This window comes from Phaseolus vulgaris, chromosome 9 (genome assembly GCF_051622355.1).
Source record: "Phaseolus vulgaris cultivar YP4 chromosome 9, ASM5162235v1, whole genome shotgun sequence".
Taxonomy (NCBI): Eukaryota; Viridiplantae; Streptophyta; class Magnoliopsida; order Fabales; family Fabaceae; genus Phaseolus; species Phaseolus vulgaris.
Window position 1 is genome coordinate 33,733,971 of NC_143506.1, and position 17,201 is coordinate 33,751,171.

The following is a 17,201-nucleotide window of genomic DNA, read 5'->3' on the forward strand; positions in this document are numbered from 1 at the left end:
AATTAACCTAAACCTGTTAAATATTTTTCAATCCAACGCCTAATATTTCACGTTGTTTGATTCTTTAGTACATAAATTATACTCCAGTTTTAGAATTTAAAATATGTATTATTGGTTTGAAAATACCTTTTGAATTATAGAATTCAAAGAGTTTGAAAAATATTTTTTGGTTTCATAAAAATATTGTTAGATGTTTCTCATTTTGTAATGCATCTTGTGTTGAACATTCATGTACCACATCGAAGGTTATTTGCGTCATGTTGTCTCTACATCTTCTAAGTCTTCAACTACAACATGTTTTGCTGTTATTTGTGTTTTGCATCTTCAAATCTTCGATTGCAACTTGTTAGTATCTACTTCTCATATACTTGAGTGTCTAGTGTTTTAAATTTATTGGTTCTTAGACTTCAACAAATCTGCTTAGCATTCTAAGCTTGAGTTTAATGTGAATACTTATTTCACACTAATTAAAATATTTAAACACATTAAAATATGATATTATTTGTTATGATTAAACCACCAGTGTCTTATGCATAAATCTATATTAAGACATTGTTTGTATCATGTGAATATTTGTCGATGCCTTAAAAATCTTCCTCAATTTTATTATGACAAATAATGTTAATTTTGTAGAGTATGTGTGTTTTGTTTGCAAACAAATAAAAATGTGTCTTTACTATAAACCATGTAGTCTTCCTAAGACTTTTTATATGTTTTAAGACTGTTTATGTGGATTGTGAAGGCATGGTAGTAATAAGAAAGTAGTTTACTTCTACTTTTTAAGTGGGTGAAAAGCTTTCATAAATTGAGAAGTTTCTACAATTGTATCATCAAAGATTTTAGTACTATTGTTGCACCTTTAAATGAGTTAGTAAAGAAAGATATATTGTTCAAATAGGGTCATGCACAAATCAAAGATTTTGAAAAACTTCAACAAAAGTTTACTAATGCATCCATTTTAACATTACCTTACCTTTCTAAGTTATTTAAGATTAAATTTGGTGCCTCTAATGTTGGCATTGAAGTTGTTCTTCAAGAGAGTCACCCCATAGCATTTAATGAGAAATTGAAGGTAGTAATCCTAAAGAATGTGTGATCAATAATGATTATGAATCTCTCAAATATTTGAAAGGACAAAACAAAATTAACAAGAGATATGTTAAATGAATAGAGTTTATAGAATAATTTCCTTATGTTATCAAACATAAGCAAGGCAAGACGAATATTATGGTTGATTGTCTATCGAGGAGATACATATTACTAAACCATTTAGAAACTAAATTCATGTGTTTTAATCAAATCATGGAATTGTACTTGGATTATCTTAATTTTTCTACCATTTTTCCAGAGTGCTAAAAAAGAGTACACAATTATTTCTTCCTATAAGATAATTCTTTTTTTTTTTAAAAAAAAGACTTAGTCTCCTAAGGGTCTTTTAGACAATCCTTTATTAGAGATGCTCATGAAGGAGGACTAATGAGCCCTTTTGGGATAGCTAAGACTCTAGAAACCTTACGAGAACATTTCTTTTTATTATATATGACAAAACATGTCCAAAAATTTTGTGATTCATAGTTTTCGTTTAGCAGTCAACTTAAAGTGATTCCAACATAGTCCATCTAATGCAATGATAGTGTGTCAAACGCCAAAAAGATGATAATATAATTGTAGTTAGATGACCTTAAGTCGTCTCCCAACGAATCCAATAGTGAAATTAGTAAATCAGTGTTCAAAATCTATTTTCAAACAAGAAAAATTAGCAATAACAATAAAAATAAGATATAATTACCTTATTTGTCCCTACATTTAGGAGCAATATTCAATTTAGTATAGTGGTTTTTTTAAAAATATCAATTTGGTCCCTATGTTTTTTAAAATGTATCCAAAATGATCATTTATGTTAAATCGCACCAAACGATGTCAAGTGGTGCTTATGTGGCATAGAAAAGGGGTTATATGGATTGTCAAGTAAAAGACACATCAGATTGGACCATTTTGGATACATAAAAAACATTACAGAATTGTTATAGCTATTACTGTTCATTGAAGTTGTTGGTGTTGGATAAAGCACAAGTTGTTTCTGCACATCTGGGAGATGTTTTAGTTTATACATCATCTTCATCTAGATCGCAATTCCTCCAATCTAGCCTTGATCTGATCCTGCAACAACTCTAACTGCTTCAAATACACCTCCAATTCCAAAATCCCTCGTCTTCTCCATTGTGCATGGTCCATATCCTCAAGACATAGTGATAATGGGATTGGCACCAACCCAGGAGGTGGTTGTTCGTGTGCTTCATCCAACACTTCCTTCAGCAATGGGGAGAAACAGGACTTCATTGGTGTGAGTTGATTTTTAGATGTTTTCATTTATGGTGACACTTTTACTTATTTGTCTTTAACCATCATAGAAAGTAACACATTCTATGACGGTTAAAAAATTATTTGTCAGAGAAAGTAACACATTCTATGATGGTTAAAATATTATTTGTGATAAAAAACACATTCTATGATGGCTTTTTTATACCCGACATAGGAAGCAAATTTTCTATGACAGTTATACAATCGTTATAAAAAGTATAGACTTTCTATGTCGCATGTATCTATGATGGGTCTAAAATCGACATAGAAAGACTTATTTTAATCGTCATAAAAAGTGTATTCTCCATTAGTGTCAATATCCACTTGTATCCATGCGTGTACTCGTGGGATGTTTTTTTCCTCTCTCTTAAATTATGTGCCCAAGAAATTAATCAGAACAATGCGAACTAACTAAGAAACCAAAATTTAAGACAAGGTAAACTCTTAATCATGCGTTCAAGTACAACAACTCAAAAAACCATATTTCTAGGAGATTAGAAGATTAAAACAATTGCTATATAGAATTGAAAAATGAAACTTTATTGACTAGAACCTCATACCTCAATAGGGAATTACAAATGAATCGACCCAAAGGGTTTTAGCCTTCCATGCGGAGGCAAAAACAAGAAAAATACAAAAAAGAAAATAAAACTAGGTTAGAGTGTGTTGCATATGATGCTCCTCCATTCTTCTTCTGAAGTCTCTTTTATAATCTTATTTTCCTTGTACAAAATTTGATTCAAAATCTGCCTCATGATATTCTTTTACAATTATCATATGTTTCCTTTCCTAATTCAAATTATTAAGAAGATATCTTCATTCCTAATCAGTCTCAAATTTTATTGTTGTTTCTCTTCTAGATATATTGTTTCCAATTTTTCTTCAAATTTACATACTCATTGAAATTAATTTTAGCACTACTGTGAGAGATATTGCAGAAGATTTGCTTTCAATTTTATTTTTTTTTGAAATATCTGCAAATTTAATTATCTAATTCTTTATCTCAGATTTCATTTAAAGAAGCAATTTGGATTAAAAACACAAAATTAACAAAAATAACAATTAAGGCCCAAATAAGTCCAATTAGAAAAATTTCAATTAAAACCGTGAATTTATCCAAGATTACAATTAAAAAATCTACTATTAAAACAATTAAATATAAATAAAATTATATTCATTAGTTACATATAGAAAAACTAAATCTAACTCTTTTCATGTGAGTGATCTAACTTTTTTTCAAAACAAGTGTTGTCAATTTATAGTGAATTTTCTCCAACTTGGTGAGGAGGATGAGTACATGAGCGGGTCCATAATAGAATACCAAGGACTGGTATCTTTCACGAGGGTAACCATAAGCATACCACAAAGTCAAGACCTTGGTCAACACCATATTTTCTTTGTTTTGTGTTGCTTTAGATTATTTTTCTTTCTATTTTCCCTTTTAATTAGGATGAGCTTGTAGTTATAATTCTTTAAGATTTTGGGAGCTTCTTCCTGCACCCCTATTTTTTTGAAATATCAAAATTACCCTTTCACGGTTTTGAATTATTCCAGAATAGGGATTCCATAGGCAAAAAGTGTTTCCAGAAAAAAAATTCCATAAGCAAAGGTATTTTCAAAATAGAAAATCTAGAAGACAAAAAAACATTCCAGAATATTCTTTCCAGGACATATTTTTTTGATTTCTGGATTCGTAAATCCATAATTAATAAAATGTGTTCCAAAAATATTCCGGAAAAAGAAATCCAAAAGTTATTTTTAAAAAGGATAAAACAGTGTTTTTAAAAAATGATGTGGTGCAGGAAGATATTTGTTAGAGTGCAGGAAGAAATAGCCTGCGATTTTCTTTTATGGACACACCATGTTGATGGTTTGGGCCACACCTCCAAGCCCAATTATGGATTCAAATTCTGGGCTAAGGAGTGCAAAGGAGGCAAGGAAGACACGTTCTTTAGGAAGCAAGAAAATGACGATTCAAGCATGGGAAGCATGTTCCCAAAAAAATCAAGCAAGAACATAAAAATATTCTTTTATCCTATTTTTGAATTTTAAATGTACCTCCTTATTTTAGTTTAGATTTTGGACAACTCCTCAAGAATTCTAGATTTAGAATTTACACGTAATTCAGGCACATTTAAGTTTCATTTAACTAGTAATTCTTTTAAGTCATAGGCTACACATACCCTACATCAGTCCTTGTACATAGCTTTAGATATGTTTGAATGAATTTAGAGTTTTTAAAAGTTTTTTTGAAAGAAAAATAGTTGTTTTTTTTTCTTTGAAAATAATGATTATTTAAAATACAAGCTCACAATTACGTTATATTATAAAAATGTAATAATTTTACTCAGTACATAAGTAAGTAATATTGTTGTAGATAACTGTGAAACCAACCAAAATTACAAAGATACTATTTTTTTTAGTTTAAATTAGAAAGAATGAGCACAGAAGGGGCAGATAGTGAATTTGATGGCACCAGTTATTATGACAGTTGGGTGATGGGTGTGAAAGATTTGTTGAAGGAATTCTAAATGTGTTTACCCTTCTCCTTATCCTTCTCCACCCAATTTTGATAGCTCCAAAACGGGGAACAACAGTGTGTATAAGAAAAAACATAACATGTGAACCCTCGTGCAAGAATGAGCAATCAATCATAGGTAGGTCAAATTGAAATGGGTTACCTACAAACATAGGGATGCCACTTATGGGACCCTTCTACAAATTCCTTTCCTTTCAAGGACCTACCGCCAGATAACACATAATTTCACCATCAATTCCTTTCATCAACTCCTCTTCAAAATAATCCTAATTAAACCTAAATATTCACTTAACAAAAATTATTAAATATAAATCAATTTTAACAATAAAAAATAATGAATTACTATATTAACTAAATTAAATATTATTTTAAAAATTAGATTACTTACTCTTATTAATAAATAATTTTTAAATTGATATCTAATTAGTTACCAACTTTAGAATCTAAATAGTTGTTAACTAATTAAATAATAATTTAAAAACTATTTATCAATAATAGATATTAAGTTAGATATTAATAATTTTTTTAGTCTCTAAAATAGTATCTAATTTAGTTAATATAGAAACGAATTATTTTTTTGGTTCTAAATTTAATTTCTATGTAATGATTTTCTAATTCTGGTTGATTGTATGATTCAAATATAAAATAATTTTAGATAAATATTGTTGTTGTAAAAGGGGTTGAGACAATAGTATCCACCGGTTGAACAATTGTATCTCATCCTTTAGTCTCTCTCGTCGTCCTTTATTCGATTGCTTGGATTTCGACTCTCAGTCTGTATAGCACCTGCAAAAGTTTCTCTAATGTTCAAGCAAGTGCTTAGTATTTAGGTACAATAAAAGTTGTAATAATGACATACATTTATCTTGGTTGTAGTGTCTATTTATAATATCTGATGAATCATTCATTGTTGGAGTGTCGCTATTAACACACCCAGATTACCTAATTTTCATGAAGTTTAATAAATGTTAATACATACTTTAATAAGTACACCTAAATGAATCAATGGATTGGTACCAGAATTTGACACACACAGGATACGTTTAGTCCTGACGGTACAAATAAAATCTTTAACACCATAAGTGGTCTATTTATGATTTAGATCATGAAAAGTAATCTAAAGCTCCAAAGTCTCACTAAACACCGTCTAAAACCCATTTTTATAATTTATAATCCAAGTATGATATATATTTAATAATATTACATATTTTATAATCCAAGTATACATGAAGAAATGGTAACTATCAAATTTTATAATTGAATTATGGTATATTATTTTATAATATCAAATTAAGATGTGTAGGAAAAAGAAAAAGAAAAACGAATAGCTGGAAACAAAGTTTAGACAAAATGTAATGTTCATGGGCACGTTGAAAGTTTTTGAACTTATTTAATTCCATACAATGGAATGCATACAAATTGTGATAGATTGATATTGATCTCAGGTTTAGTTCTATGTGTGATTTTACCAGTTAAAATTCATAATGATTGAACTCAATTTATACTTAATTAAAGTTGTACAATATTGACCATGAATTAAGTTTAAATTTAGAGGGTTATCTCTTTCTCATTGAGATAAATTTCCTTGAAATCTTACACAATTTTTTTCACAATTATCTAATCTTTACTTCTTATTCTAAGTTACCATATAGGTGCAAAAACTTTGGAGAATTCATAGGATATGACTTAGCATGTTGTGGAAGCCACCAGTAATTATTTTCCAATAATTTTATATTCTAATTGTAGTCGTAGTGAACAAAAGCTTAATAGAACTATTACAACATAAAACATGCGAATGGCGAAATAATCTATAAATAGGACTATCACAATAACCATAAGCTTGGATTCTATATTACCACTAGAAACAATTCACCAAACAAATTGATTGCTAAAAATTTCTTCTAGATATCATAAATAGAACCAAATTTGTTGTATTTACTAACAAGTATTTCAAATTAGCTTAGTTGATTCATTTGAGATTTGGTAAAAATTAGTAACTAGTATTAAATTCAAATCCAATAACAAAATATCAGTAAGTTCAAAAACCAAATTTCTCAAAAATAATATCACCATGTCTAAACTATAGTTTAGTTAAACCATAAATGTTCAAATGTTAAGTATAATAAGAACTTAACTCCAAAGTTTTTTTTTTTTTAAATTGATAAGTTTCAGCATTTGATTTGATAATGTATAATTTGATCATTGAAACTTTGTTATTGTACAATAATAAAAGAAAAAAAAACATTATTATCTATATCAATATATTAAAGTTTCATAGTAAATAATAAGATATGGCAAGAAAATATTACAATAACATCAAAATGTTCAAAGACTATTGTACTATATATTGATGAATTTGAGAGGTTGAACAATTAATGTGACTTTTCTTATAAGGACAAAACTCTCCTTACTTTGCTGCCTTATCCTCAGTTTTCTGCCTTGTTCTTAGTTTTTCGCCTTGTCGTCCTTTCGATCTTCTCGGTAGGGGTACCGACGATGACACTTTGATGCTCAAGTTAGTTTCAAGGGTTAGAGTGCTAAACGTTCACGATACGAATTTTCTTACCTTCCTTCTTAGAGAGAGTTATCTATTTATAACGACAATTTTGGGCCTCAAGGTGTACGAATTGACGGATATGGCCCAATGAAGTTAATTGTCCGTTGATCATAATTTTTGTATAATTATCACGCAATGATTGTTTAGTGATGTTGGTAACTAATTTATGGAATATGGTATGGGATGGCCAAGAGGCCGACTAATCGAGTGCTTACGTGTATATGGGTGCTCAGCCTCCGAGTAGTACAAACAATATTTTATATTTCAATTATTTATCTATTTTCAATTTTTATTTGTACATTTGTTGCAAATATACATGAAAAAACAAACTCTATAATAAAATTGTAAATATTGAATAAGAAAAACAATATAAAAATTTGTGTATGCAGTGACAATTATTCTTGTATATAATGTCATTTACAAACTTCGTTATATATGCGTGTGGCAGTTCCACATACTACCATAGATCTGACCACCACAATATAATATGATAGTCTAATGCGAATCACCGTAGCATCCATCATTTAACACCTGGTATAAAATGACATTTTTAAGCGTGTAATTTATGTTAGTTAAAAATGTCGTAATTATTTAATGGACAACAATTTCGTCAAAAAGTACATGTAAATGCCATTATTAATGACCATTATTCTAATTATCATAATAAATAATGAAATATAATACGTATTAGTTGTAAATTTGTAATTTGAATATATATTATAATATTTAAAATTAAAATTGTTTTAATAATTTAATTTAATCCCATAATTACTAATAAAATAACTAAACAATTAAACAATACACAAACTTATGATAAGAAAAAAAACACATTCATTTTCAAAGGATCAAAGTTCACATGTGTTTAAAAGTACACCAATATAACTTTCGAAAAAATATGTTCAGACACTATTACGAGACACATGTTTCAGTTCTTTCACTTGATCCTACAAAATTTTGATCTTAATTGCCTTGTCCTTAACATTTGATAACATTTGCACTAGAGGATGTCCATCATATGACAATCATCCTTGTTGTGGATCTCCTTAAAAAGCTTTTTATCAAACCCTAAACCCTAAACCAACTAAATAATTTAGGGATATATCTTATGGAGTTTATGGATTTTTCTTGCATAAAGTTGGAAGCAATGAACAATATTATCAAAACAACAACACTAACAACAAAAGAAATTAAAGAATGTAGTAGAGTAGTTGAAATTGTAAACAACACAATTGGAAAGGTAAACTTATAACCAAAAGATTTGAAATAATTGGAAACTAGTAACTAGTATGTAAAGTGAAATTGGAATGAAAGAGTAGTGCATAAATGAAATAAAACTATAAAGGCAAAATGAGAACAATTGGAACATTAATGCAACCAAACTAACACGAAAGTAAGCAAATGTTAATGAAGAATTGAATACTAAAGGCTAATCATGTTAAACACATTGTGTTTGATCAGTTTGAACTATTGAGCCAATTTTGTAAAATTCATTAAAAATAGATAGAAAGTGATTTTAGAGATTTTGTTTTCCAATTCTTTTTCTCAGATCTTGTTGCCCTTTTTCCAACTTTAGTAGATTTTGTTTATGGGATTCTTTACATTTTATTCTCCAATTTTTTATTTTTTAGAATTTTGTTTCCATTTCTATCTTAGATAAGCAATTTGGACTTTGATAAATCAGGCTCAGAGGCATCCCAATTTGCTAGTGTTGGTCTTTAGCAGAAGAATCCAAATAAAATAGTCCAACAAGCCTTGAACAAGCTAGATGGTTTACTGCGTATATCAGCTTAGCTTTTCACTCTTCAAAGTATTGTTATTCCTTTATCAAGCTCGCCTAACTTTCCAAAACCATTGTAATAACAGGAAACAATCACATTCAGTTCAAGATGTCATCAAAGTAAGACAAGTGAGTTGATGGGTTTAAAAATATGAATTTAATCAATAATATCAATTAAGGTCCAATTAAACCCAATTAAATAATTTACAATTAAAACATTATATCTATTCTCAATTACAGTCCAAAAAAAACTAAGATTAAATTTTCTAACTGAGTAAAAATGTGCTCACAATCTACCTAGTGGAACTTCATCAAGTTGATTAAGAATTGAACGTAGTCTGACTTTACAATATAAAAATACTAAGTCTATTGTTTGTGAAATGAGTTTAAGACTCTACCATAGTTGTTCCTACAATGATTAATATGCAATTGAACTTTTAAAAATCTCATCACTTATGCATCCCTTATTTTTCGCTTTGACTGATATTACTTAAGTGAAATCATGGATATGTTCTCACTTACATGTAAATTCTAGGTTAGTTTGAGCGATTTGGTTAAGAGAAAAAATAGAATTACACATCTTTCTTAAACACAAGAAAATGATCATATAAGTGTCTTTATTTGAAGTTGATATAAAATGAGCACGATTTATGTTCGAGTGTTGTTGCTTTGATTTTGATGAGATCATTTTATTACGAAGTGGACTTTAAGCCTAACTCAACCCCATAAAACCAGCTCATGGGATGAGATTTGCACCCACTTATATACAATGAAAGGCTTTAATCTCTAGTCGATGTGAGATCTCCAACACACTCCATCACGCCGAGACTACCAACTCGTGTGTGGGACTATATATTATGGGTGGTCCGATAGCGGCCCGATAGCGGGTGACACGATAGGCCCAACACATTTAAAGTTGATTGAAGCATAAACAATATGCCTTCTTGAGGTATGCCACTTAAAGTGACCTTACTATGGTTCTAAGCAAATGCACAAGAAGTTTTAACCATTGGAAATTTTCAATTGCTTAAATCAAAAGTTCATGGACACATTATTTATTTATTTTTATGTGACAAATTTTGTGATAACATTTTTTTATAATCGTCACTAATGTGTGTGTTCTCGCCCGCTTGAGGTCGGTACCCTCAACTCGCATCTTTGCACTATATAAATAGTATTTTGTGTTCTTATTGACTTGAGCGTCGGATTGTCATCACAGGAGGAGTCCCTAGTTCTCTGAAGCTTGAATAACTAGAGTCTAAGGGAGACCGCTAGGAGCTCATTCAGGATCCGACCAACCTTGAACCATTGAGAACAATAACAAAAGAACATTGCTATTTTTTTATTCAATTTGTGATGCCAAAATGTGGTGGACTAGTTGTCACTAATTTATTACCAAATTCTTCATAATTATTTTCTAATCAACACTCGGACCAAACTTTACAATTACATCATAAAATCCATCGAAGTTTGTGATGGATTGATCATTTTCAATAGTTATTGTCACTAAAATTTGTTTTTTAGTAGGAGATTGAAAACTTTAAATTTTTCAAATACTTTAATTTATTTTTAGCTTTAAAATTTTATTAAAATCTTTATTTCATTTTCCAAAACCTTAAAATTTATAGTAAATATTTAAATTTAGTAGTTAATGTCAAGCATAACAAGAAAAAAAAAATCTTTAAAAGTTTGCTTACATTAAAATAATTAATTTAAATACAATTAACTTACCTGTATCCATAAAAAGAAGAGAAACTTGTATTTAAAAAAAAAAAGACTGTAATTTAAATATCCTTTTGGAAAAGAGTGTAATTTATCCTACATTACATCTCTGATAAGGAACAATGCATTCATTTCATGCTCCCTCGCTCATAAAATTATCTACCAAAGGTCTTAAAACACACACAATAACAAGATTTACAAATCATTCTTAGACCTAAAACACTGCAGCACCATTTTTGTTGTTGATGATCCTAAGAGTTAGTTGTGTATGGGAGGGTTCTTCTTAGCGGGAGAATAGTCCATGCCAGCAATGTCGACAAGGTCCAGATAGTTCTCATGAGAAACCTCCTGCTGTTTATTTACAAATATTTCCTTTCCTTCCCAATTTCCTTTATAATTTATAGTGTTGTCAATTTCTGGGCCTTGAGCTTCATTCCCTTCATTCTTCACATTCTGTCCATGGAGGAAATGTATATAAATCATAAATAGGAAAAGATAGAATTCCAAGGTTTCTTTTGAGTTCACATTTTAACTACCAAACATGTATCCATTCTTATGTATATATAATCCAACCTTTGAAATATCTCGGATTGAGGAAGTTGATGAAGTACCAAGTTTCCTAAACTTTATTTTTCCTGCAGCAACATAAGAACAGCAATGTGGTGGTAGATGTCATGTTAGGACTAAATTTCCTTGCATGTTTCTTAATGCAAAATACACTGTAAAGGTTTAGTTCAGAACAAGAAAATAGGACGAGAATAATTGTTTTCATTTTTCTTTCTAAATTGTAACAAAATTAGATATCCTCTTGGGGACGGGTGGAATCCGAAGCAAGAAATACAAGGTCTGTAGGTAAGATTCAGAAGAATGCTGGTATTATAAGACAATAACAAAGAAAAATGAATTTCTGTGGCTAAAATATTAATGGTGTCTAGGTCTATGATGTCTTGGTCCACTATAATCTTCATGAATACGGGGTAAGTTTTTTGGCTTTCTGGATACTCTAGAGGCTCTCTTCTTTAGGGTACCTGCACAATATTGTTCATCTTCGCAGAGAGCAGCTTCCTTCTTGGCAGCACTATTAATTCTTCTCAACAAATTGCTTTCTTGATCCTGCAATCAGAAGAGATTTTGTTTTTGCTTTTTATTAACATTGGAAAAATGTTTAAGTTATAACTGAAGGTTTTGAGAGATATATAGAAAGACACAAGTAGGTAAAACATCAAAGCAATGATAACTAACGTGTTGTTTATGTTGCTGAGCTGCAAAAGACCCTTTCTCCAAGCGAATCCCTGAACAACAAAGGCAAACATTAGAAATCCAGTAGATATATCACACACATAGCAGAAGGTCTAAATGAAGTTCTGCTGAAACCATAGTACTTAAAATTACCTCGAGCATCGGTGAGAAAGAGAAACAAAAGCAGAAGGTAAATCACAAAAGAAGGCTTCATTTGAAGAAAACTCTAGGGAAGAACCAGAAGTTAGGAAGTATAGATGGAGGTGGAAATTGCAGGTCTTTTTTTTTCTATTCAAATTAAGCAGGAGGATTAGTTCATGAGATTGAACAGCTTAAATTTAATCATGAATTGCAACTTGTGACTTGTGAGTGATGGATATGGATGCTTATATTTATATATCTATGAATGAGTAGGGGCTAGGGGTCCACACTTTAGTTGAAGTTCATCAACTCAAACTGGGAGGGCTATTTTTCTACACACTGTTTTCCCTTGTATTGTTGTCTTCTACCCTTGTCGGAGGAAATTATATATAATTCGATATCCCAATCATTTAAGTGCAGTCTAGGTGTTAACAATATTTTCAACGACAGAAAAATAATTAATATTAACAAACACGGGCTAGTTTGATCAATAGAATATTCACAACACTGAGTTAGTGAAGAACAGCAAAAAGGAAAGATGGAGTGTATGGGCTCTAAATTAAAAAAAAAAAAAACATTTACTTTGGGAGTGTTTTGGTTTGTGAAGAGTTTTATGAACACTATGTAATGTTATAGTTTCCTTGTTTTACTATTCTTTTTCCTTGTTCTTCACGAATGTAGGGTTCCATGTCAGCAACCCTCCCTGATACCTGCGTTTTGGTCTGTGATCAGATTCACTTTTGTGATACATGACATGACCAAGGGTTTTTTTTTTCCCTATGTTTACTTCTTTCGTCCTTTTAGACAATAGGTCTCCTCTACAAGACAGTTTTTCACTTGCTCTAACTAGCTAGGTATAATAATAAGGAAAAGGGTAACACTGTTCAATTATTAACATAGTTGGTAACGTTATAAAAAAAATATTGTACATTAAGTGCTTATATATATAGCTATCAATTCCTATTGCTATCTAGATATCATGTCAATTTTATCACCAAAATAGCAAAATATTGCTTTTATGTTATTAGTCTTGTTTATACGTCCATATTCCTTTTCATTGGATAACACCAATTGAGAAGTAATAATTTTTTTTCACTATTTTTTCTGTTTTACTTTTATAGAATTTACTCTTTTTTTTTAATATGAAATTTGTAAAAATATATATAATAAAATTGAACTTACCATTAATTTGAATTAAAATACCCCCACAAAGTAACTAACTTTGAATCAAAATGGTTAAATCTATTTATACTTTCTAACTTTAGTCATCTTACTATGTAAATCCTAAATACTTTTTCCTCCCTATACCAATTAGACTTTTTTGAAAATAAAATGAGATTTTCCTTAAAATTAGTAATACAATTTAGAAAATATAAAGTGTTAAGTCTTCTTATATAAGAAGGCATAATGACATTGAATAAGAGAAGTGACAAGTTGAAATCTTATTTTTGAGGTTAGAGATTTTTTTATGGTGATATCTAGTGAAATATAAAGTTTTACTTAAAAATTGTTTTAACGTTTAAGTAAGTAAAAAATTTAGAATAATAATAATAATAGTGACTAAAAATAACTGATGGGCTACTTCCTTTGTATTGATGTATATTTATATGTTTTTTGAACTTCTATGAATGAGGTTAAACAATAAAAGATATATATCCTGTTACAGTTGCAACACCTTAACTGATTTTCATTCTAAGCACAATATTTAATATCTTAAGAGATATTGTTGAATAATATACTATTGGATTCAACTTTAGTATCTAAAATAATCAGAATATATCTAAATTTGAGTATTTTGAAGTGGGTAGTTACATAATCGACATTCTTTTGTTGTTTAAATATAACAATTATCAAGTGGTTATGTCTATTTAATATTTGTCTTTATGGGTAATCAGGTGGTTTCTTTTTCGATATTCTGTTGTTCCTACTGCTTGAAAATAAGCTTACTACTAGGGTCAATTTGGAAAGACGAGGGGTGTTGGTTGAAATTTTTTTATGTTGTCTGTGTGGGAAGAAGGAAGAGTTTTATCACCATTTGTTTTTCGATTGCAGTTTTGCTTGACGTGTTTGATGTTTATGCTTTAAGTGGCTTGGAGTATCGTTTGTGTCTCACATTGATCCTATGTCAAACTTTGATCAATTCAAGATGAGTCTGTCTTCAAATTCGGTTAATGATATGTGGAGCACAATTTGGGTTGGGGTGGTGAGTGAACTTTGGAATCGCATGAACTTTATCATATTCAAAAGGGGTGTAACGGACGCGTCTGAAGTGTTTTCTTTGGTGCAAGTAAAAAATTCACTATGCTTCGTTTTCCTATTTTAATTGGTGTTTGGAACCTTCTTGAAGTTTTTTTTTTTCAGGTTTTTTAATAAGGGTAGGGTTTTTGTTAGTTAGTTTGGCGGTATTTGTTAGAAATGAATTTGTGTATTTTGCAGAAGGATTGAAACACCCCTGAAGTGGTTTCCATTTATTTATTTTTTATTGCTGATAAAAAAACAATGTGAAAGTATATATATATATATATATATAATGTTCATTAATAAGAGGTTTTAAAGATTCTGACACAGCACAACAATTGGGTGGTGGATGCTTGTTTTGCTAAACACATTATCCAACAAAATATCAATTCCTATTGCTATCTAGATATCATGTCAATTTTATCACCAAAATAGCAAAATATTGCTTTTATGTTATTAGTCTTGTTTATACGTCCATATTCCTTTTCATTGGATAACACCAACTAAGAAAGTAATATTTTTTTTCACTATTTTTTCTGTTTTACTTTTATAGAATTTACTCTTTTTTTTTAATATGAAATTTGTAAAAAAAAATATAATAAAATTGAACTTACCATTAATTTGAATTAAAATACCCCCACAAAGTAACTAACTTTAAATCAAAATGGTTAAATCTATTTATACTTTCTTACTTTAGTCATCTCACTATGTAAATCCTAAATACTTTTTCCTCCCGATACCAATTAGACTTTTTTGAAAATAAAATGAGATTTTCCTTAAAATTAGTAATGCAATTTAGAAAATATAAAGTGTTAAATCTTCTTATTAGAAGGCATAATGACATTGAATAAGAAGTCACAAGTTGAAATCTTATTTTTGAGGTTAGAGATTTTTTTATGGTGATATTTAGTGAAATATAAAGATTTACTTAAAAAAAATCTTTAACATTTAAGTCAGTAAAAAAATTAGAATAATAATAATAGTGACTAAAAATAATTGAAGGACTATCCCTTTGTATGTTTTTTGGACTTCTATGAATAAGATTAAACAATAAAAGATATATATCCAGTTGCAACACCTTAACTTATTTTCGTTCTAAGTACAATACTTAATAAGGGATAATGTTGAATACTGTACTATTGGATTCAACATCTAAAATAATCAGAATATATCTAAATTTGAGTATTTTGAAGTGGGTAGGTACATAAACCCTACAATCAACTTATGTATATTCTTTTGTTGTTTAAATATAACAATTATTAGGTGCTTATGCCTATTTAATATTTTCCTTGGGTAATCAGGTGGTTTCTTTTCCGGTATTCAGTGTAAAGTCGTATCTTCTGTTGTTCTTATTGTTTGGAGGACGCTTGAAAATAAGCTTGCTACTAGGGTCAATTTGGAAAGACGAGGGGTGTTGGTTGAAAATTCTTTGTGTTGTTTGTGTGGGAAGGAGGAAGAGTTTTATCGCCATTTGTTTTCGATTGCAGTTTTGCTTGACGTGTTTGGTGTTTATGTTTTAAGTTGCTTGGAGTATCGTTTGTGTCTAACATTGATCATATGTCAAACTTTGATCAATTCAGGATGAACTTGTCTTCAGATTCGGTTAATGATGTGTGGAGCACAATTTGGGTTGGGGTGGTGAGTGAACTCTAGAATCACAGGAATTTTATCATATTCAAAAGGGGTGTGACGGACGCGTCTGAAGTGTTTGCTTTGGTGCAAGTAAATGTTTGGTCTTGGATTTCGGTAAAAATTCGATCTGCTTCGTTTTCCTATTCTAATTGGTGTTTGGAACCTAAGGTGTGTATTAGGATGGTTTCTTGAAGTTTTTTTTTCAGGTTTTTTAATAAGGGTAAGGTTTTTGTTAGTTAGTTTGGCGGTATTTGTTAGAAGTGGATTTTGTGTATTTTGCATAAGGGTTGAATTACCCTTGAAGTAGTTCCCATTTATTTATTTTTTATTACTGATAAAAAAATAATGTAAAAGTATATATATCTAATGATCATTAATAAGAGGTTTTAAAGATTCTGACACAGCACAACAATTGGGTGGTGGATGCTTGTTTTGCTAAACACATTATCCAACAAAATGACACTTTGCAATATAAATGTTGTTTCATGCAAAACACATACTGAAGGATTCTTATTTCAAGTTACTTTGCCTCTCATTTAGACTTTAGTCTACCGAAAACTGGCTCAACCATCTTTAACGAGTTTTTTGTTCTCATCTACTTCTTGCATTCTTTGATTTAGTTATCATTCTTCCCTCCATTCAAAATTTTAAAGCTACGTGGTAAGCCAAATTTCTGTGTTTGGTCATATAATCGCATGAAGAAATGGATGGATTATGATGGTTATGGAAGGTGAAGTGCTGCATCCCATGGAACAGTGCTATGCTTAGGTACATGGATCTTTTATGTTCTGGTTTTTGTGTGACAAATGGTTGTATCTTTGGGCAATTGCTTCTTGCACCATATCACTGCATCCGATTGCAGCGGAAAAGACGAAATTGTTCTTAAATTTATTTTTTTTCAGAATATGTGTTTTGGATTTTTTTTTTCCAAACAAAATTTTATATTACGGATTTTTTTATCTGGAATGAGTTTTTCATTTTTGTTTTCGAATTTT

At 29.8% G+C, this 17,201-nt stretch overlaps 1 protein-coding gene across 1 annotated transcript; it reads right to left on the minus strand.

The window, feature by feature from the left end:
• Positions 1-10,968: 10,968 nt before the first annotated feature.
• Positions 10,969-12,562, minus strand: LOC137821242 (uncharacterized). Its single transcript, XM_068625742.2, has 5 exons — positions 12,349-12,562; positions 12,199-12,248; positions 11,985-12,069; positions 11,530-11,591; positions 10,969-11,409 (listed from the first exon to the last, which is right to left on the minus strand). The coding sequence occupies exons 1-5, from the start codon at positions 12,407-12,409 to the stop codon at positions 11,215-11,217; spliced, it is 453 nt and encodes a 150-aa protein (XP_068481843.1). The 5' UTR covers positions 12,410-12,562; the 3' UTR covers positions 10,969-11,214.
• Positions 12,563-17,201: the final 4,639 nt, after the last annotated feature.